This window comes from Dromiciops gliroides, chromosome 4 (genome assembly GCF_019393635.1).
Source record: "Dromiciops gliroides isolate mDroGli1 chromosome 4, mDroGli1.pri, whole genome shotgun sequence".
NCBI classification, from domain to species: Eukaryota; Metazoa; Chordata; class Mammalia; order Microbiotheria; family Microbiotheriidae; genus Dromiciops; species Dromiciops gliroides.
In genome coordinates this window covers 311,644,377-311,667,406 of record NC_057864.1, presented here as the reverse complement: position 1 = coordinate 311,667,406, position 23,030 = coordinate 311,644,377, and the positions used below count along the sequence as shown (strand labels likewise).

At 37.5% G+C, this 23,030-nt stretch overlaps 1 protein-coding gene across 1 annotated transcript in view; it reads right to left on the bottom strand.

The window, feature by feature from the left end:
* ORC3 (origin recognition complex subunit 3) overlaps window positions 1-23,030 on the bottom strand; it is a 119,566-nt gene that overhangs the window by 3,847 nt on the left and 92,689 nt on the right. The window contains exons 14-17 of the mRNA XM_044003794.1: window positions 16,255-16,388; window positions 12,917-12,999; window positions 11,121-11,221; window positions 3,545-3,686 (exon numbers count right to left, since the gene is read on the bottom strand). Of these exons, the coding sequence (XP_043859729.1) occupies window positions 3,545-3,686; window positions 11,121-11,221; window positions 12,917-12,999; window positions 16,255-16,388 (460 nt within the window). The remainder of the gene's footprint in view (window positions 1-3,544; window positions 3,687-11,120; window positions 11,222-12,916; window positions 13,000-16,254; window positions 16,389-23,030) is intronic.

Sequence of the window (23,030 nt, the reverse complement as noted above, 5' to 3'; positions counted from 1 at the left end):
TCTATTCGTGAAAGATCAACATGCTAGCCTACATTGTGTTCTTAGAGGGGAAAAAAAAGTATTTGAATCCTCATTGGAATGGAAATACATTTGAACTTAATGGGGCTTGATTCAAGATACCTTGTCACAGGCTTCTTTTTTTCGTTTGGTTTTGTTTTTGGTGAGGCAGTTGGGGTTAAGTGACTTGCCCAGGGTCACACAGCCAGTAAGTGTTAAGTGTCTGAGGTCGGATTTAAAGTCAGGTCCTCCTGACTCCAGGGCTGTGCTCTATCCACTGCGCCATCTAGCTGCCCCACAGGCTTCTTTTTTAAAAGCATGTTTGTGACAGTGGTAGCCATGCACCACAGAATCATGTTTGTTAAAAGCAGAGGAAGAGGGGAAATATTTTGAAATCCTATTTACTTCCCCTATCAGAAACTTGTGGTAGCAGTGATTGTGGTGTTTGCTGAGGACAGCTAAATCCTGGGACCCAAAGTCAGGCAATGAATTGTAAATGGATCGGTCATTTGAGATCAGCATTAAGTTCCTCTCTGTGGCTGCTGCTTTCTTGCCATATCTTGTGTTGGGAAATCAAGAACAAGAATTCAGATTTCCTGTAGCTTGCTGCAATTAGAACACTCCCACTTTGGTATTCCTGGCCATCTCTTATGTTCAGAGCTAGGGTTGCCCATTGAAGACAAAATGGCCCCTGTACAGAATTCAAGATGAAAATCTAAACTGTTTGAGGTTTTTAAAGTATCAAAATGGACAAGATGGACCTGAACAAATTCTAGCCATTACTATTAACCAACTATGCTGAATAACCATGTATGTAATATTTTACATCTAACAATGTGCTTTTCTCATGTAACAACTAGTAAATCAGGAAATGTAACTATCTTCATTTAAAAATAAGGAAACTGAGACTAAGAGAAAGTGGGTTCACACTATCAGAGCCAAGACTCAAACCCAGATCTTTCTAGATTCTCATCTAAAGTGCTTTAGCTCAGATTTTATCAAAAGAAATTCACATTGTGCATAGAACTCCTGTAATAAAATCGAGTGGCAATTAACTCAATAAACACTACACATCTCTGCAGAGAACACAGTGTTAGGTTCTGGAACAGCATTGCTAAAGGGAGCAATCAACAATTACTGGACAAGTGAGGTAGAAGGACTGAAGAAAGTATCTGGCAAGAAATTATTCTTGACCTTAGAAAAAGAAGTTTTGGTAGAGCAGTAAGGACAGAATTGGATTCTGTTCAAAATCTTTTCCTTTCTCATCTAAATGTGCATATGCCTTTTGTTTCCTTTCCTCCATCTAAAACACACACACAGACACAGGATATATAGAGGTCATTCATGGGGAACTCCCTCAACTCCCACACTTCTCTACATTCTCCTTTTCTCAGAGGAGGAATGGTACCTATCCCTTGTAGGAGGCTGCCTGGCATAGTGGAAAGAGTGCTGGGCCAAGAATCGGAAGATCTGGGTTTGTGTTTTAGATCTGCCACTTATGGTGCAGTTATCCCAATTTTAAGTTAATTTGGAAATTGGCAGACAGGTTAAATGACTTGCCCAGGGGTTACACAGTAAGTTTCTGTGGCAGGATTTGAACGTGGATCTTCTTGACTGCAGGCCCAGCTGCTCTATCCACTGTACTCTTTATTTGTCCCATGGGCAAGTCCATTAACCTGTCTGGGCTTTGGTTTCCTCGTATGTTTAATGAGATGTTTGAGGGCATTAGGTACTCTCTAACGTCCCTTCCAATTCTAACAGTTAATAATTGTAAGAATCATTTGTTGCCTCTTCCAGGATCTTGCTCCAATAGTCATTCCCACCTGCCAGCATTTCTTTAACTTTGGCTTTTTACCTTCTGTCAACAAACATACTTGGGTATCTCCAGTCTTAAAAAAAGCCTTTCCTTGGTCCTCCTGTCTCATCGTTACAGTCCTCCTTCCCTCTCATGGCCAAACTTCTAAATGTAGGTGATCTTGGATACTTGGATGGATTAAGTGACTCATCATGGTGAGCACCCCTTGTACAAGTACAGATCTCAACTCTTCCCTATCTCATCATGTGCCATTTGTATATGTGTCCTTCCAATAAATGCTCCACCCAGTAGAACAAAAACCTTGTTTTTCCATTTGCTGTCATTCTTGGTACATGACTGTAGCTCCTTTTTCAGCCATTCATGTTTCTGATGATGTTTTTATGCGACTTCTTACATACAAGTCATGGTTGGACATTTGCAGCCTACTCATACCCACCTTGCATATTTCCAATACTTCTCTGATTACTACATATAACTACAATTTGATTCTTCTGAGATGGTGGTGTTTGTAAATCTCAGCCATATAGCACCACTAGAACATTGATAAGGCATGTATTAGTAGCAGGAAGTTTGGGAACTTTACAGGGATTACACAATTTCTCAAATGCAATTCAGTTTTCCATTTCTTTGTCCGACTTGATATTGCCCAGATTATAATCTGGACAATCTCCAAACCTTCATATCACTCCCACTAGTCCCCTACCATCCCTCTTCCCCACACACATTTGTCCAACTATTGGCATACTATAATCTGGGTGATGTATTCTTAGTGAGGCAATTGGGGTTAAGTGACTTGCCCAGGGTCACACAGCTAGTAAAGGTCAAGTGTCTGAGGCCGGGTGATGTATTCTTTTTTTTTTGTTTGTTTTTGGTTTTTTGCAGGCAATGGGGGTTAAGTGACTTGCCCAGGGTCACACAGCTAGTAAGTGTCAAGTGTCTGAGGCTGGATTTGAACTCAGGTACTCCTGAATTCAGGGCCGGTGCTTTAACCACTGCGCCATCTAGCTGCCCCGCGGGTGATGTATTCTTAATCCTGTTGGTTCTCTTGTGTGGGTTGCCAGGCTGAACTCTTTTTTTAGTGGCTATGGATTTTAGTAAGGAGGCTTCAATGCAATCACTACAAATAAGAACATCTAGAGAACTTCACCATCTTTGAGATTCTCTTCCCTTTGGGTTTTTCACAGCCTATATCCTCTCTGTGATGTTGGGGAACACATAGTGAGGATCAAAGAACAAGTTATCTTTGCTTGCACCTGCTAAGGAATTTTTCTGAGTTTGGCATATGAATGGAAGATATTTTGTCAGGGGTTTTTTGCTTTACCAAATGCTTTATACGAATAAAAGTCCCAGTACAGCTTTGCATTCTTTTTTAGTCAAATTGTATGACAGGATGTGATCTGCTGTGGAAAATCTTTCATCAATACCTGTGTGAACCAATCACAAAAATTTTGTAAATATTTTACAGACAACAGAAAGAACACATGTGGTTCAGCAGTTGCTAATGCCTTAGTTGTCCTTCTTTAGTAATAATACCAACTGTGACTTACTGGACTAAAAATCCAACTGAGAAGATATTTAAAGAAAAAGCTCCTAAATGCCCATTAAGAACAAAGTCCATCATTTAGACGGTCATTCCTAATAAGTTTCATGACAGCTAAAACAAATTACAGCACTGGCCAAAGTTTATTGGTCTCAGCTAAGACCATTTCTTCCCAGGAACTCACTTCCTACCTTGAGATAATGATAGGGATTGTTGAGTGCAGTATGAAGAGCAATTCGGGGAGCAGCATTCAAATGCTCACGTAGCATGTGAGCCCCAGTGAAATATACCACCTCATGCAGCGTCTGAGTGTCTGGAGGGGACAGGTATTTTCTGAAACAGTCAAAGTGAGACACCAACTTTTAGACAGGTAGTTTTCCATATCAAAAAGTCTCTCAAACTGTTGTTATTAATCAATTTACTATTAAAAAAAAAACTAAAGATACATACATAGTGAAAGCTTACTTTGGGCAGCTCATCTTTTGGGGGATCATGGATTTAAGGGTGGAAAGGACCTCAATCACCACTAAATCCTGCCTCCCCTTACTTTACAGACAAGGAAACTGATACCCAGAGCAGTGAAATGGTTCTCACAAATTCATGAGTAGTAATAGCTATGTCTTTGAAGTAAGGTTTCATTCATATCTTTAGTGATAAGACAATTTTTTTTTAAGTGCGGCAATTGGGGTTAAGTGACTTGCCCAGGGTCACACAGCTAGTTTAAGTGTTAAGTGTCTGAAGCCGGATTTGAACTCAGGTCTTCCTGACTCCAGGGTCGGTGCTCTATCCACTGCGCCATCTAGCTGCCCCTTACTATGTTTTTTGATGAAGTAGCATAATTTTTTTAGATTTAGAGATTTAAAGTTTTAAAAATAATTTAAAGAAAAATGTATGGTCTCAGATCAATGCAGACCAGAACTCCTTATCATTAAATTTTTAAATAAATGTTTCTAAAAGTAGATACTGAGCCACATTTTAGAGATGCCCATAGCCCCAATTAAACTGTATACCAGGAAAATGTTAACAAAGCCTATTATTTTAAAAGTAATTTAATGAGAGAGGGATAGAATTTGGAACTCAAAACTTTAAATAAATAAATATAAGAAATACAGTTAAAAAAAAGTAATTTAGAAGTACAATCTGCATGTGAACATATTGGTTGGACTATGCCATGATATGAACATAACCCCAGTCTGGGCAGACTAGAGAGGCTATCACAAGGCCCAAGTTGGAAGGGAATGAGAGAGGTAGATACAGACAGGATAGAGAGCAGGGTTACAAAAGGTCATGTTTCCTAACTTGTTTAAAGCATTAAAAACACACATCCCTTCATAAAGAAAGATCATGGGCCTTGCTCAATCCTGTGGGTAAGTGGGAAATATTTTGGCAGCACAAAAAACCTGTATCAGTTTCTTTCCAGGAGAAGACAAGAAGTGTCTGACTTGGAGCTAGCACCTGCCTAGATGCTAGTCCCAGTCCTTAAGTGCAGAGCCTTTGTCTTGATCTTCACTCACCCCACCCCCCCCACCCTGTGCTGAGGGCCACAGGAATTACTACCAGTGGATTAAAGCTGAGGTGGGAGTGGGGATGGAAGGGAGAAATTTTTTAGTATTCCAAGTTGGAATTTTGAAAGCATTTTCTCATAGAAATCCCTGTAAAATGATGGTTAGTTTCTGTAATACTGTACAGAACTGGTTACATTTTGTGAAACATTCACTAAATATATGAATGGATAGCATGACCTCCCCCTCCACTGTATATCAATCCCCTACTGACTGACCATCATTTTAAACTTGTCCATACACCTTACAGACCACTATTTCTATCTTTCTACCTTTTTCCTATGCCTATTCACCTTTCCTATGACCTTTCATTTCTCCATTTCTCCCTTTCCTCTCTGTACATAAACTCATTTACCTCCCTAGCCTTTTTTGCCTCATTTCTATAATGACCTTCCTCCAACCCTAATATTCCTTGTCCATTTGTCCCTCTAGAGTCTCTATTCTTCATATCTTCAGCCCCACTTAACTTATTTCTTTCCTAAGCCTGTTGTCCAAATGCTGCTGAATAAAATTATGCTGACTGGATCCACTATCAGTGTATGCTATTTAACCTTAATTGGGCGATGCGATATTGCATGCCAATTCTTTTATCTCAGATTCCCAATTACATTCCTCATACTCCCAAACTTTCTCTTCTCTCCTCAAGACCTCAGCTCCCTCCTTTCTCCTCTTCATTCTCAGCAGATGTCTTCAACTCCTATTTTACTGAGGAGAGGTTGTCCAAACTGAACCCCTTCAATTCCTTAAGGCTAAAACTGCTATTAGTCACCCATATCCTTGATTCCATTTCTTCCAATCTCCTCCCTTGTTTTGCTCCATCAATAATCTCCCCTCACCCTTATGTATGTATAGTTTCTCCCTTCTGCATTTTTCCCCTCAGCCTACAAATGTTCTTAGGCCTCCCCTATCTTTAAAAACAAACACAGAGAGAGAACAAATCTTCCCTAAACCTAGCTAGTCTTTACCCTCCAAACTCATGCCTCTTCTCAACTTGCCCATTTCTGCCACACTTCCAATTACTCTTCATTCTTATTCACCCCCTTATTCAGTGAGTTCCCAAGTCTTGTTGAGTCTACTTCCACAACATCTCTTGTCAGTTACCACCTCTGTCCTCTGATGGCCACTTCCCACTACTTACTTCAGTCCTTTATCACCTCTTACTTGGATTATTGCAATAGCTTCCTAATTGGTTTCCCTGTGTTAATTCTCCACCTTTCCTCATTCTACAAAGAGAATTCTCCAATCAATCCATTACACAGCTGCTAAAATGATATTCCTAAAGCAAAGATCTAACAAGTGACCAAAGGTCACTCCCCTGCTCAATAAACTCCAGTGGCTCCCTACTACCTCAAGAATCAAATATAATGTTTTTCATCATTTTAAGTTCCTTACAACATGGCCCCAGTCTTCTTCCCAGTCTTATTTTGCATTACTTATTACATTTCTTACAGTATTTTACTTGGATTTGTGCTTTGCACATTCTGCCTTAAAAAATACCAATTTGTGTACATGTCCACCCACTCCAATTAGACCATATGTTCTTTGAGAGTAAGACTTGAATTATTTCTGAATCCTAAATGGCTAGCACACATTAGGTGATTAATAAATGTTTACTGAATTTATTTACATCAAATAACATTGTTTCTATGGGAAAATGCATGCTGAGGTCCAAACAAGTGATTTTAAGAGGGACTATAGGAATTAAAAATGAATTAAGTTGATGACTAGATGTGTATTATTATTACTTAAATTTACCAAAAGCAGGTAGGCAGCTCAGTAGATATAGCACTGGGTCTGAAGTCACGATGACCATGTGACTCTGGGCAAGTGACTTAACTATCTCAGCTTCCTCATTATTAGTAAAATGGGAACAAATGAGATAATATTCCTAAAGTCCTTAGCACCTTGCCTAGCACATAGTATGTCCATAAGCACATAAATGCTTGTGTCTCCCCACCTTCTCACCAGTCCTCCCTACTCAAATCCTACTGAAATATTTAATTACTCAATACCTGCCTTCCTGATTTCACTTACTAAAGGGATAAGACCCCAAGGAAGGACTTCATAGTCAAATACCTTTCTGTATTTTCTCTCCTTCTGCTTGTAAGTACTTCTTTTCCACATCAAACACATATATTAACTTCCAAACTCATTACTCAAAGCTGCCACTGAGAAAACTTTAAACTAGAATTTGCATTTTGTTGAAGTCTTTACCAACATTTCATACATATAGCAAGTTAGTGGTGAAATTATGACACCCACATAGCTTGCTTCAGCAAATGTGAGAATTTCAGAAACTCAATATATCACCTGAAAAGAGGTGCTACTTTTAATCATGCTTGGGCCACCATCAAACTCTCTCCATTCGTAAAATTTCCACTTTTAGTGTATGGAGCTGCAAGTAACTTGCCTCCTGGGCAGAAGGGGAGCTTTTTTTGCTATCCTTAAGTAAACCACATCATGGGTAACATCAAGTGTTTGCCTTTAGTATGTTAGAGCTCAACTCAGCAATTGAAACAACAAAGAGAAACAAAACCTCCACGTCAGAATTTCCTTTTGCCCAGCTGTAGAAAACAACTGGGGAGGGGCAGCTAGGTGGCACAGTGGATAGAGCACTGCCCTGGAATCAGGAGGACCTGAATGCAAATCCAGCTTCAGACACTTGACACCAGCTGTGTGACCCTGGGTAAGTCACTTAACCCCAACTGCCTCACCAAAAAAAAAAAAAAAAAAGGAAAAAAGAAAAGAAAACAACTGGGGGGTGGGGGTGTGGGAAGGGGGAATACACCACTACAACTCTGTCTTTAAGTGAAAATAGTTGATGGATTTGCTCAAAAGCTGCCTGGAATTGGGTGGTTGTTATTTGAATAGTCTATACTGTAAGATTCAGATCAAAATTCTGTAGAGGATCTAGGTTTCCTTAGAGATGGTGCTTAAAATACTGGACTTAGTACCATGTTTGATGGGAACTGAAGGATTATGCCTTTTTGAAAAACAATATCAATAATTTAAATAATTTAAATAAAATAATTAATTTATTAATAATTTAAGTAGCAGTTTCGACTCCCAACTCCATTTTCTGCTAAAAAGTAGTCTGAGACAGGTTGCGAGCCTTTCTCTTGGACTTTATCTCAGCCTTCTTCTAAAGAATCCAAAGCTTTTTTTTTTTTTTTTTTGGTGAGGCAATTGGGGTTAAGTGACTTGCCCAGGGTCACACAGCTAGTAAGTGTCAAGTATCTTGAAGCCAGATTTGAACTCAGGTCCTCCTGACTCCAGGGCCGGTGCTCTATCCACTGTGCCACCTAGCTGCCCCAGAATCCAAAGCTCTTGATTCATCAATGATTTAATCAAACCCTCAGATACTCTTGAAGGAGACTGTCAATAATACTAGTGAATCTAGAGTATTCTCATGATATAGTAAATCCCATCCTCACTAAGCCCTGTAAATGTACTATACCTAACGCATTTATCTCATTATAAAGGAAAAAAAAACCGATTTAGTTACTCTCTTCACTGATTCATTTGGCTACACTAGAACTAAGGGGAGCATGGAACTGGGAAAAAAAAAACCTTTGAAGATCTTACTAAGCTATAGAATTCTACTGAACAATATTAGATAGAAAGAAACATCTTCTGATAGGAATGATAAAGGTTTTTCAAAACTGGGTGAGAAAAGGAGAGTCATATAATACTTGGTAGGAAAATCCTGTATGAATATCCCATGAAATAATATTTAGGATACTGGAAAAAAACATCTCAAGTGGAAGTTAGAGGAAGACAGGCATTGCAGAAAAAGGACTGGGGTCCAGCACTAAAGTTTTTCAGCTCACCTCAGGCAGCCCAAGTGTCACCTAGCTGGTGGCCTTGGGGTACATAACTAACATGCCCCAATGATTACGGTGTATTAAATACCACTTCTCCAGAGAGCATGATGAATGAGCCATGACCTCACACATGGAGAACAATGACTTTTGCTCTAGAAGTTATGTTAATGAGGAAAATATTTAAAGAAACACTGAAGACATAGTTGGAATAGAAAAACTTGGCTGGTAATTACCTAAGCTATAGTTCTTCACCAAGGTTTCTCCAGAAAGCAACATAGGAAGAGATGGACTGATAAGTGATCCAAATATGGTCAGTTCCTAAGTATCTATACCAGGTCTGAGAACCATTTTCCTGCCATATGACTCACCTGAGGGGGTGTCACAGCCTGCTTTTGGCAGCGGTTTACTCCTGAGCTGGCAGGAGTGAGCCTCTGGCCCCACCTCAGTTGGAAGGGTTAGCCTGATTTCCCTATCACTAGCACAGAGGCTGGAACTGGAAGGATGAATGCAAGGCTCTACTTTTCCATTTCGATATATCCCAAGTGCACCCTGATGCATAGCACATTCCTTTTCACTTACAATGTGTTTCTGAGGACATATCTACCTGTAACCATGTTCAGTTGCTATGTTGTTTAATGTGCTTCCTTCTATTCCTCCCACACCAGTGGGAATGGGTAAAGCTCAGCCTCACACACTAAGCAATGGCCTTGGCAGGAACAACAGTGCTTCAGCCAGGAGAAGTGGTGTAACAGTTTGCACGACCCCTCTGCTTTTGTGAAGGTCAAGAATTATAGAAAGGAAATAAAGTGCACAAGCCCAGATGATAGCCGACTATTCTCCAACTGCTAAGGAAGCTGAATATATAAGAACACAGAAGGGAATGGTTCAATTGGTTTCTAGTTTTAACTTTGGGAGCTACATGAACAGGAAAAAAGAACCAGATGTCCAGGCTACGATCAACGTATTTAAAACTAGTCATCAAGACAGTTTTTGCTGATGAACAACCACAGCTTGATAAACTATGAAGCGTCTGCTTTGGACACTTGGATGTAGTAAAAGCAGAAGCCAAGGCAGGTGTTGGCCCAACAAGATGAGATGAGACCTATTAATTATAAAACATAATTTTCCACTAGTTGGCCACTTCACTACTATTCTACAATTTATCACTTTTATGTGGAATGGTTCTCTCTCCATAATCTTCATTTTGTCACATTTGATTAGTTATTTTGGGTCTCTTCCTCATAGTTCATAGTTTCTCTCTGATATTCAGCTACAATAATTCCGCCACCAAATTTTCTTAAAAGATGGAGCTTTTCATTTTCACTGAGGACATGTAATTCAAGTTCTTTGTGCCATTATACCTCCATTCTAATTGGGGCACTATTTTTCTAATAGTTCATCCCTTCATTCTCCCTTCAGTACCTAGCCTGTTATTGGCTTTCAATAACCACTAAATTTAATGAACAATGATAAACAACCACCAGGTTGATAATAGCAGCTTCTTGATATTTCTCATCTTCTAAACCTCTATTCTTCTAATGTATTTTCTTTGCTATATCTTGAAATTTCACTGTTGACCTAAATGGATGTCCTTGGCAATTTGCAAAGCCTGAGATATTTTTATATAGCTACAAAAAACTGGCTTTTTATGAAATCCACAGACCACAATGATGATTAGGGTTTGTGATAGAGAATGACCTTTATGTTGAGTCATGATGTTTAGTCAGTGGGTTTCTAAATTTACTTTATGTATAGTTCTCGACATCAATTTAATGTACATAACAAGTTAGACTGAGAGCTCCTTTCTAGAAAGTGAAGAAAAGTAGACTTGCCATGCTACTTCATTTTTGTGCCTCGCCTAGGACAGTTTAAATGTCCAGACCCATCATTTACTTCCATTGACCTCTTTTTTTTTTTTTTTTTTACAGGGCAATGAGGGTTAAGTGACTTTCCCAGGGTCACACAGCTAGTAAGTGTCAAGTGTCTGAGGCTGGCTTTGAACTCAGGTCCTCCTGAATCCAGGGCCTCTGCTTCATTCACTGTGCCACTTAGCTGTCCCTGCCATCATTTACTTCCAATAGAGCCATTGCAGTAATAGTAGTTTCTGTAATGCAGATACCTGATTACAAGAAAGTATATGAAGACTTTATTTTCTCCTTCAAAAGCACCATGGTACTGGATCAAATTTAAACTTGTGACCTTGGGCAGCAATTAATTGGACTAATATTTGATGGGATATGTTAAAGACTGAAAAAAGCCAGATTACAAACTAAACTGGATCAGTTGACCCTGAAGATATACTGCCTTATGTTATAATAAGTTCTTTAGATTTAACAGATTAGGATGCAATATCTGTCTTTGAAGCACAAGAATAGGCTTACCTCACAAGACTGTCGATCAAGTCAACAACTCTGTCCCGTTGTACTTCAAATTTGGTTTTCTTCTTATTTGAACTTCTTAATTCCTTCATTTCCAACAAGGACTATATATAAAAGAATACATGTTTCAATAACTTGGCCAGGGAATCTCCATGTAAAGGAGAGTAATATTGTTTAGACAGTAATAAGCCCCCCCCCCTGCCAAAAAAAAAGTGAGGAAAGGGGGAAGGGAGGGTAGAAGAGGTTAAGAGGGATATATAGTATCATGAAAAACAACAAACATGAACTTGGACAGACTTCAAGAGATAGTAGGGGATAGAAGGATCTGGCATGCATATCCATGAAGTCACAAAGAAATGGATACAACTTAACAGGAAAATCTCCCTCTTAGTCCTCATCATTTTCTCAGGGGAGCTGGGTCAGAAAAAGACACTAGAAGGCAAGGGCTCTTGTTCTGAAGGTCAGGGAAGAAGTTTTTGTATCATACTCCTCATTTTATATAAGGTCCCTACTAAACTTTCAGGAATGGAAGCAAACTGAAAGTTCAACTTAGGTATTAATGGTATCTACCCATAAGTCATTCTTCTATTTAGAATACTATAGTATGAACAATCTTCCTCAAAACCATATCAGTTAATTACATATTACCCATTCTACTTAGACTAAGTTTTAGTGTACTATTATTGTAACTTGGCATCATGGTACAAAAATGAAAATGCTTCTTTGATTTCAAATTTACATGACAGTAATGCTATCATTTGTCCCAAAGGCAGTCATCTGAACTTTTGTTTCAAACTGAAAAATGAATACTCTCAGAAATACCCCTGCTAGGTTTATATCACAAAGAAATCTCCCAAAAGAGAAAAAGACCTATTTATACAAAAATATAGCAGCTCTTTTTGTGGTGGCTAAGAATTGGAAATCGAAAGAATGCCCACCAATTGGGGAATGGCTAAACAAGCTGCGGTACATGATGATAATGGAATATTATTGTGCTATAAGAAATGACAAGAAGGATGACTTCAGAAAGGCCTGGAAAGACTTGTATGAACTGATGTATAGCGAAGTGAGCAGAACCAAGAGAACATTGTGCACACTGACAGCAATATTGTTTGATGAAGAACTGTGAAAGACTTAACTATTCTCAACAATACAATGATCCAAGACAATCTCAAAGGACTATTGATGAAACATACTATCTACCTCCAAAGAAAGAACTGATATTGATGGAACACAGACTGAAGCATGCTATTTTTCACTTTCTTTTATTTTTTAAATTTTATTCAAGTATTCTTATATAAAATTACTAATATGGTAATATTATACATAATCATAAAAAAGAAAAATGAATACTCTTAGATGGGATATATATATATGCAAAAACAAAACAAAAAGAAGCACCTTGGATTGCTGAGGTAGGAAAAAGCAAGGCCCTGATAACAGTGAATAAGTGTAATCTATGAATATAACATATCACATACTTTTCCCCTTGTTAGTTAGGGGAAACTAACTTGTTTTCCCTGTTAGTTGCTGCTATATTCCTTATGACTGCATTTTCTCAGAGGAACATTTCCATCTGTGCAGGCTAGCAGATTCCCATAGAATGTAGATTTACATTCAGAGTAAGGGTATGGCAGTGGGGCAGGCAAGATGTTCAATTTACAAGTCAACTACAAAGTATGCTTTGTGGTTTTAAAACAAAACTAGAAAAGAGCCATGCAGAACAAATCTAGAGTACTCAATTAACTGAAAAAGGCTAAGTCACAGGAAGTAGCAGGTAAATAAGAAACTGGGCTGACCTTCTGAAGGTGATAGAGGTCTGTCTTCTGGAGTCCTTTCTGTTGTGATCCTGACCCATTCTCTTCCTCATTGGGTTCTGTATCTAGAACAAAAACAACATTCAGCACTTACCAGAGAAGTCAATTTATTTAAGTAAAACAGTCCTACTAAATCAAGAGAAGCCAAAGGTCATGTAGCTTTTTCATGTAGCAAGGGACAAGCATTCCACAAGATACCTGATTTTTCTTCTGGAACCCAAAACTCAGTAAACATATTCTTACATAATTTATATTACAAAGACGTCTTCAAAAATTTCAGTTCCTATAACTTAGATTGACAACAACAATACACTTTCATGTATTTATCTGGGGAAAAAAATAAAAGTCACATCTACAAATTTGCTTTCTATGATTATTCTAGGATATTAAATCACCAAAAGTTGATCCCTCTCCTTTTTATATGCTCTAATTAGAGAAATTGGTGAACCTGGCCTAGATTTGCCCATGTCTAATTGATTTGGCTACAACAAAGGCTCAGGATATAAAGAGGATGGTATTCAAACATTATGTAGCTGGGGGCAGCTAGGTGGTGCAGTGGATGAAAAGCACCGGCCCTGGATTCAGGACAACCTGAGTTTAAATATGACCTCAGACACTTGACACTTACTAGCTGTGTGATCCTGGGCAAGTCACTTAACCCTCATTGCCCCACAAAAAAACCAAAACTAAACCCAACAAACATTATGTAGTTTAAAAACCTCAAAAGGCCCCTCACCCTTTCTGAAAGCACAAAGGGTAACACAAGGCTCCTTTCTTGTGTTTTCAAAATCTCTCTCTAAATTATTTGGCTTAATTTAAAAGATTAGAAGGAGGAAGGCAGCAGTGTTTTCCAACAATGAATTTCAATTCAGTTATTAATATTTTCTGGTTTAAAATGCAATCCAAACATACATGTATATCACACAGGACATTCTTCTTGCCTTAAAAAACCATATCAAAACGTTAAAAATAAATGAACCATTCATGAGATTCTGTTCCTATTTTAAACCCAAACTATAATTTTATGTCTAGGTTGCAAGGTGGAAGACATTTTGGAAATAGGAGAAAGTCATGTAGATAAATATTTTTAATCTTTAAAAATTATGGTGAAATGTAGTAAAACTGGTTAACCTATTATTGTTACTTTTTCAAGATTTCAGTTTCATTTAATCCCATATTTTTCAAGCACATAATCTGTTTATTCAATTTCTAAAATACTTCAGACTGTTTTATGCCTTATAATCTTTAAAAACAATGTTCCTTCAGTGACACCATGTAACATATGGCTTTTCCTTGCCTTTCTGGCATCAGCTGCTTGTAAAGGCACATTATAATAATTTCATCTAAAAATGACTATATTCTATTGTGCTGTAAGAAATGATAAGTAGGCAGATTTCAGAAAAGCCTGGAAAGACTTACATGAATTGATGCTGAGTGAAATGAGCAGAATCAAGAGAACATTATACACAGAATCAACAACATTGCGTGATGATCAACTGTGATAGCCTTAGCTCTTCTCAGTAATACAATGATCCAAGACAATGCCAAAAGACTCATGAAGCGAGGCAGCTAGATGGCACAGTGAATAGAGCACCGGCCCTGGATTCAGGAGGACCTGAGTTCAAATCCAGCCTCAGAACTTAACAATTACTAGCTGTGTGACCCGGGGCAAGTCATTTAACCCCAATTGCCTTAACTACCCCCCCCCCCAAAAAAAAAGACTCATGAAGCAAAATGTTCTCTATATACAGAAAAACGAAATATGGAGTCTGAATTCAGATTGAAGCTTACTATTTTCACATTTGTTGTTGCTTTTTTATTGTTGTTTCTTCTTTCTTGTGTTTTTTTTTCCCTTTTGTTTTGACTCTTCTCTTATAACATGCCTAATCTGGAAATATGTTTAACATGATTGTAATATATAACCTATATCAAATTGCTAACTGGCCTCTGGAGAAGGGAGGTAAGGAAAGATGGGAGAAAAATTTGGAACTCAAAATCTTACAAAAGTGAATACTGAAAATTATCTTTACATGTAATTTGAAAAAAAGAATAAAGGTCTAGTAAAATTAAAAAAATAAAAATGACTATTCAAATTCAAGATGGCTGACATTTACATACTTTCTGATGTTTGATGGGAATTTAAATGTAGGGCGCACCAACAGATGAAAGAGATATTCTTCAACTACTGCTATTAAAAATAATTTTTGTACATTTGGAACATCCTTTAGCTCTAACTACTTCCTCTGTCTTGCCATTCAAACCTCTCTCCTTTTATTATCCATTAAGTACCTACTACAGTACTTCAGCTGTGAAAAGAAATCGATAGATCTGAGTAAAAAGAGAGGACACCCCGGAAATCAGGGCTTAGGGTCTAACAGATATACCCCAAATTTGATTATCCAAAGCTTAAAGTTAGAACACTAATATTTAACATGATAAAATTTTAATCTACTTCCTCAATGATTCTTTCCTATGCTTGGAACAACTTCCTACTTGACTACCATGTCATACTCATGAAGAACATAAACATATTGCTTCCTTCAAAAAATAGGGACCACTACTCCTCTGAAGTCAGAGACAGTGCAAGGGAGCAAAGCACATCTCTGTGGGTTCATTTTGCCCATCAAGGCATAAATGTCCTTAAAAGTATGGTATGCTGTCCTCTATGTTATATACATGGCATGTTCAATAAATATTAAATGATAATATTACCCTGATATTCCTTCATATTTACAATAAACTTTAAGCTAAAGAGTTCTTTAGAGTGTTTCAAATAATCTCTAACATCAAATGTTTCAATATTAATAATTAATAAATAATAAATAATTTCAATAATTAATAATCAAATGTTTCAAAGCAAGCCTCATGCATATTTTGGCAATCAACACAGCAGTGGGCCTTACTATCCTAAAACAATTTATAGCCATCAAATTTTTAAGTTCACAAATGATTTATAAATTTATTTATTTGAAATCCATAAAGAAATGAGTAAAATGCTGAAGAAAAGTTTAAAAGGAACCCTAAGTATAAGCTTCTATTTCTCTCACTTTTTCTAAAAAACCCACCTAATCGTTTTAAACAAAATGTAGGAATTATATAGCTAGAACAGAAACTTCTCTTTTTAGTATTTTAATAATAATCACTGTTTAAGCTAAATTTGGAAGAGGAACATCGGCTGCTTCTGAGGCTAAGGGCCATTTTATGATTTAGGACCAGTGAATGTCCTTCTCATGACTAAGTCTATCAGAATGTGGGTTCTATCATGTCATTTCAGAGTGACTACCATGGCCAATGGAACTGTTAGTATATTACATACTCACCTTCAAGACTCTGAAACTGGGCAAGGAACTCTTCCAGTTTCTCTGCTGTGCTCCCAAGTGGTTTTCCAGGAGAGGATTTAAAAAATTCTACACATTTCTGAAGTATGGCCATCAGTTCATCTTTAGCTAACATCCTAGAAAAGCAGAATCGTTGATTGAAGATGTAATGCAACTGGCAAAATAATGAACAAAAAAAGTTGTGCTTCTCGAAATTTGGAAAGGCATCATTTCTAGAACTCAATGTTTCTGATCAGGAAAAACACTGTAGCCATTCTTTTATTAGCAGCCACCAATTTTCTCATAGAGAAGATTTGATTTTCAGTAGGATTTAGGGGACTTTACATGATAATGTTCAAATCTGAAAAGCTGAAAAAAAGTCTCAGAGGAAACCAAGAAGCTGTGACAATTTCTCTCAGGCTGTGCTTCAATACAAATTCCTTTGATTATCCATCCAGTGATGTCACAGTGACTTCACAAAGAATCTATTTGCAAACAAACTGCTTCTGGTCTACTTAGGAATGTGAGATTCAGAGTGAGAGGAGACTTTTAATAGTTGATCCTATGTTTTAGCCAAATCAAGTACAAAACATTTGTGAACTAGAATAACTGCTTGAAATGAGATCAAAAATTTTAAGCACAAGATCCTTCACAGACATTGGCCCTGAGGTCCACATAAGAGTCCTAGAGATTGTTAATTGCCATTCTTATTTAGCATAATGGGGAGAAAGGGCAACCTGCCCAAGGCCACAGAGCAAATTATATCCAAAATAGGATTGAAATTTAAACATCCCAGAGTCAATGTCTCTCCAGCAAAGCATTTGCTCAAGAGCAGAATCAACCTCAATCAGGTCAAGGTTAATGATTTGTTTATTAAGCCATGAAACATACTCATACCAATTACATTCTTAATTACATAAGCATATGGACAGAAAATATTAATGGCATGCTGATTACAAATATTAATATCACTAAATTAGAGCAAAAAGAATACCAAACAATGTTAAACCAAGTTAACTATGACTGGTAAAGAAAGCTCTCAGCCACCTCAACTAAAATTTGAAAAAATATAAAATATTGATAAGCAATGTATAACAAAAACTAGTAGGCATAGGAGGTGAAAGCTTTTCTTATTTTTAAAAAGAAAATTCAAAACATTTCTCTTCTAATTCTACTACAATGAAATAATTTCTCAAAACTGATTCTTCATCTATGAATCAAAAGGTTGCTATGAGACACAAAGAAGAAATTCAAGACACTCAATTCTTGCTTATCCAAGAGTGGCATGTTGATTAAATACAGCCTCTTTCTCTTTCCTGTCTTTCTGAGACCAGGGTATGCTGACAGCAGATCTAAAATGGGAAAAGGTCACTCGAGAAGTCAGATGCAGCTGAGTGATCTGTTTTGCTTGACCTCTGGTTCCTCTGGGTGAATCACCAACCTCTAGCTTTTAACATGCCAGCTCTCAGATGTTCATCAAAGTGATAACACTGTGTGTTTTTGGAGTAAGGTATGATGGCAGCATGAGGGCCATCTCAAATCACTCAGTTGGTCATGCATTTCTTTAATTCCCAAATTCAGGCCTAGGACTAAAATAATTACCTATCTCAATTATTAAAGAAAATTCTTTGTTTGGGCCTTGCCCTCAATAATGAAGCAAATGCACGCAGAAAAAATAAAAAGGAGTTTGTTTATTAAGCATCTCAAGGTAACGTGGTGTTGAGAGCGTCCAGGCACCAAACTCAAACTACAAGCTGATTTTATAGGTCAGTTTCATAATAAGGGAAAGACAATCCTGATAGGTGTATGTTTCTAAAAGAGGATGGGCTAGCATCTCTCAGCTCCTACTTTATTGCCCACATCACAGGGTAAAGGAGATTAGAGGTAAGGAGATGGGATGAAAGCACATGCAGCTACGTGCCCTAGCAGGTACTACAAAGGGCAAAGTAATAGGATCAAAGCACATGCCTCCTTTCCCCACAGATTGTCTAGCACATACCTGGAAGACAAGCAAGACTGAAAACAATGGGGTCACTCAAACTGACTCATCATAAATTTCAATACTATCTTACACAAGCTGATTACCCACCTACCCCCAACCCGGCCCATCTATATATATATTTATTTATTTATTTGCGCTTAGTACTGCTTTGCCTACAGTAAATACATAAGAATGGCACATGATTTTGCAACTTGGATTCTAACTTTACTGGACTGGATCCCATAACTTTTAGTATATCTGATTGTATGGATCAGATATTCCTTCACAAATGCTGTCTACAAATCTGTGTGACTTTTACCTCTGTTAGTGTTTAACCAAACAACAGTTAGCTATTTTTTAAAATAAAAAAGGAGCTTATGTTTTTCCAAAGACTACTTTGCTATCTATTAAATAAATAAATAAAACTTGAGATAGCACTGACTGGAACTGATAACTTGATGGAATTGAGCACATTTTTCCTATTTATGATTAGCTACTCCGAGATCTGGGCAGCTGGGTGGCGCAGTGGATAGAATGCGGGGCCTGGAGTCAGAAAGACTCATCTTCCTCAGTTCAAACCTAGTCGTAGACACTTAGTAGCTGTGTGACTCTGGGAAAGTCACTTAATCCTGTTTGCCTCAGTTTCCTCATCTGTAAAATGAGCTGGAGAAGGAAATGGCAAACCACTCCAGTATCTTTGCCAAGAAAACCCCAAATGGGGTCACAAAGAGTCTGAAAAAACTCAACAACAATAAAAATCCAAGATATTATTTTGTGAAATGTGATAAAGCAAGTATGCTAAATATATGAAGTATATATTATATATGCATGTATGTGTATATGTATAGATCTGTATCTATGGATTTAATATGGCACCCATCTTGAGGTTCCATAGGAAGAACACATTTTATTCATATAAGAAAAAACAAAAGTGGTTAAAGTCAGCCATAGTTGATATGGGACCAGTTTTGGAGTTTGAAGGATTTGCAGTCAAATCTTGCCTTTGATATATAGTGGGTGTGTGAACATAGACAAGTCACTTAATCTCTTGGAAATCCCTGGCAACCCTGTAAAACTGTAAATTATAGATGGGTTGCTTATCTGAATTGTTAGAGAGTAGACAAAGTAGAGAAAAGCCAGAAAGTTGCCTAAGTACTCCCTAGTTTCCCAGGAAATAACTTTAAACCAAGCTTGAAAATGAATTCTGGAGTAACAGAATCCACAAAAGGAGGAGTTGAAACAACTTTCTAGGCCAAGATAACTTAGAAGGACTTCAGGGGAGCACAGTCCAACACAGGTATGTATCTGGGCAAGCTAACGGGTCAGCACAGATCAGCAATCCTGCTCAGCAGGCCAGTGGCACAGCAGATGAGCTGTGAGGCCTCCATCCTGGACAAGTGAGCCACCATCTCCTGAGGTCTGGTACAACAGATGCTAATAGGTTAGGCGATCTCAGTGCAGTGGGTAAGTGGCCAGCTCCAGAACCCCAAACTGCCACAGCAAGCCAGTGACCAGGTCCCTGGCTTCTGGCCCCCAGCACAAAAAGCTTGGGACAGTGTCCCTTGTGACCCACGAACAGGGCTCAACTTTAAAAGTCACTAATTAAATTGGAAATTGAGGAGATGTCCATCAATTGGGGAATGGCTGAACAAGTTATGGTATATGAATGTAATGGAATACTGTTGTGCTATAAGAAATGATGAGCAGGCAGATTTAAGAAAAACCTAGGAAGACTTACATGAACTGATGTTGAATGATGTGAGCAGAACCAGGAGAATATTATAGATAGTAATAGCAACATTGTGCCATGATTAAGTATGATAGATTAGCTCTTCTCAGCAATACAATGATCCTAGACAATTCCAAAAGAATCATGATAGAAAATGCTATCCACATCCAGAGAAAGAACTATGGAGTATGAATGCAGAGTAAAGCATACTATTTTCATTTTTTTGTCTTGTATTTCTTGTGGCTTTTCCATTTTTTTCTGATTCTTCTTTTACAACATGACTAATGTGGAAATATGTTTAACATGATTGTATATATATATATATATATATATATATAACCTATATTAGACTCCTTACTGTCTTGGCGAGGGGAGAAGGAAAGGAGGGAAGAAGGAAGGGAGAATCAATGTTGAAAACTATCTTTACATGCAATTGGGGAAAAAAGACTATTAAATGAGGGGGGAAAAGTCACTAATTAGGCCAGAATATAAGCAAAAACCAACCAACCAAACAAACAAAAAGACCTGACCATAGAAAGCTATTATGGAGACAGGGAATATCAAAGGTCAGACTCAGAAGAGGACAACAGTATCAAAATACATCTGAGGCCTCAAAGAGAAATATGAATTGGTCTGAAGTCTAAAAAGTCCTCTTGGAGGAACTCAAAAAGGATTTAAAAAACCAAATAAAAGAGGTAGAAGAAAAATTGGGTAAATAAATGGGAGTTATGCAAGAGAATCATGAAAAAAAGAATCAAAAGCTTGGAAAAGTAAGCACAAAAATTGAATGAAGAAAACAATTTCTTAAAAAGTAGAATTGGCCAAATGAAAAAGGAGGTATAAAAGTTAATTGAAGATAATAATTCATTAAAAATTAGATTTGGGCAAGTGGAAGCTAATGACTCTATGGCATATCAAGAATCAGTCAAACAAAATGAAAAGAACAAAAAAAATAGAAGAAAATGTAAAATACCTCATTGGAAAAACAAATGACCTGGAAAATAGATCCAGAAGATAGAGCTTAAGAATTATTGGAGTACTTGAAAGCCATGATTAAAAAATAGCCTAGATAGCATCTTTCAACAAATTATCAAGGAGGCAGCTAGGTGGTACAGTGGATAAAGCACTGGCCCTGGATTCAGGAGTACCTGAGTTCAAATCCGGCCTCAGACACTTGACATTTACTAGTTGTGTGACCCTGGGCAAGTCACTTAACCCACATTGCCCCGCAAACCCCCCCCCCCCAAAACAAAAAAAAAAGCAAATTATCAAGAAAAACTGCCCTGATATCCTAGAACCAGTGGGTAAAATAGTCATTGAAAGAATCCACAGATCAACTCCTGAAAGAGTTCCTAAAATGAAGGCTCCCAGGAATAAAACAGCCAAATTCCAGAATTCTCAAAGGTCAAGAAGAAAATACTACAAGCAGTAAGAAAGAAACAATTCAAATTTTGAGAAGTCACAGTCAGGATTATACAGGATTTAGCATCTTCTACTAAAGTAGAAAGGGTCTGAGGGTTTGGAATATGATATTCCAGAAGGCAAAGGATCTTGGATTACAACCAAGAATCAACTACTTATAATGAAAAATAGGTGGCTATCTTCCAAGCATCAAATGCAGTTAGAAGTTACAGAGTGGCAACTACAAGACAACCCAGCCCCCTAAAACACTCAAGAAAAGCCAAACTCATCTTAACAAGACAACATAAAAGCAACTGAAAAAGTAGAAAACAGAATTTACTTAAGTGAATCTCACTAAGTAGCACCTCCAATTGATACTTAAGAGTAGACTTTACCCACTGGACTCTTGAAAGGGAGCAAATAAAAGACATTTATGAAGTGTCATATTATGTAATATCTCACTTGAATGGTTTACCTGCACCAATCAATAACATTTATTAGGCACTTGCTATGTGCCAAGCACTGTGCTAAGCTCGAGGGATACAAAAAAGAGGCAAAAGACAGTCCCTGTCCTCAAGGAACTCACAATCAAATGGAGTAGAAACAAATATATACAAATAAGCTATAAATGGGAAAACTAGGAAATAATAGGGGAAAAGGAACTTGAATTAAGAGGGGGTTTGAAAAAGCTTCTTGTAGAAGATTGGGTTTTATCTGGGACTTAATGGTAGAGATATTCTATCACCAACATGGTGATTGCACTTCACAGCTAAAAGGGCCAGAAAAGGTCTGTATGAATTTTTCATGTTAAAATTAATAAGCTTGTGAGCTGAAAATCTAGTATTTCCTTAAATTTGTCGATGACTTAGCAATATTTTTTTGAAGTAATAAACATTTTTATTTATAGTTTTGGGTTCCAATTTTTATCACTCCTTCCCTCCCTCACCAAAACCCCTCCCTGAGGCAGCAAGCAATGAGATATAGGTCAATAGGAAGAAGTGGTTAAGGGCTATCTAGGAAATGCATGATTAGAAAAAGAGGTAGGTCAATAAGGTAGCAGAAAGAGGGATAATAGATGGACATTACAAGTGCTGCAAAAGTATCCTTGAAATATAAAAAGACCTACCTAGAAGAGGCCTCTAGCATGTTGGATAGATCTTTGTGAAACATCTATGGGAAAACTTGGACAAGAGTCATAACGGATGAAAAGTCTTGGACAAATTGGGATCTGTACTAATGAAAGGAATATCCACATTGTGATCACACATGCACTGAAGGAGTTAAAGGAACAATTTTAATACTTATATGATACCTCTTAAAATACTTTCTTTAGTTTTTTTTGCCTTTTCCCCTCGATGAATGCCTAATATTTATCTTGGATTATATTCATAATCTTCAAGCACCTGCTTAAAGTGCTTCAAAGTACTCTCATCTAACCTAACTGTACCAGATCTCAAACTGTATTATAAAGTGGTAATCATTAAAACAATCTGTTACTGGCTACGAAAGAGTGGTGGATCAGTAGAGTAGATTGGGTACACAATACAAAATATTAAATGAACAGAGTAATCTAGTGTTTGATAAACCCAAACACCCAAGCTTTTGGGACAAGAACTCACTATTTAACAAAAACTGCTGGGAAAATTGGAAAAAAGTATGGCAGAAACT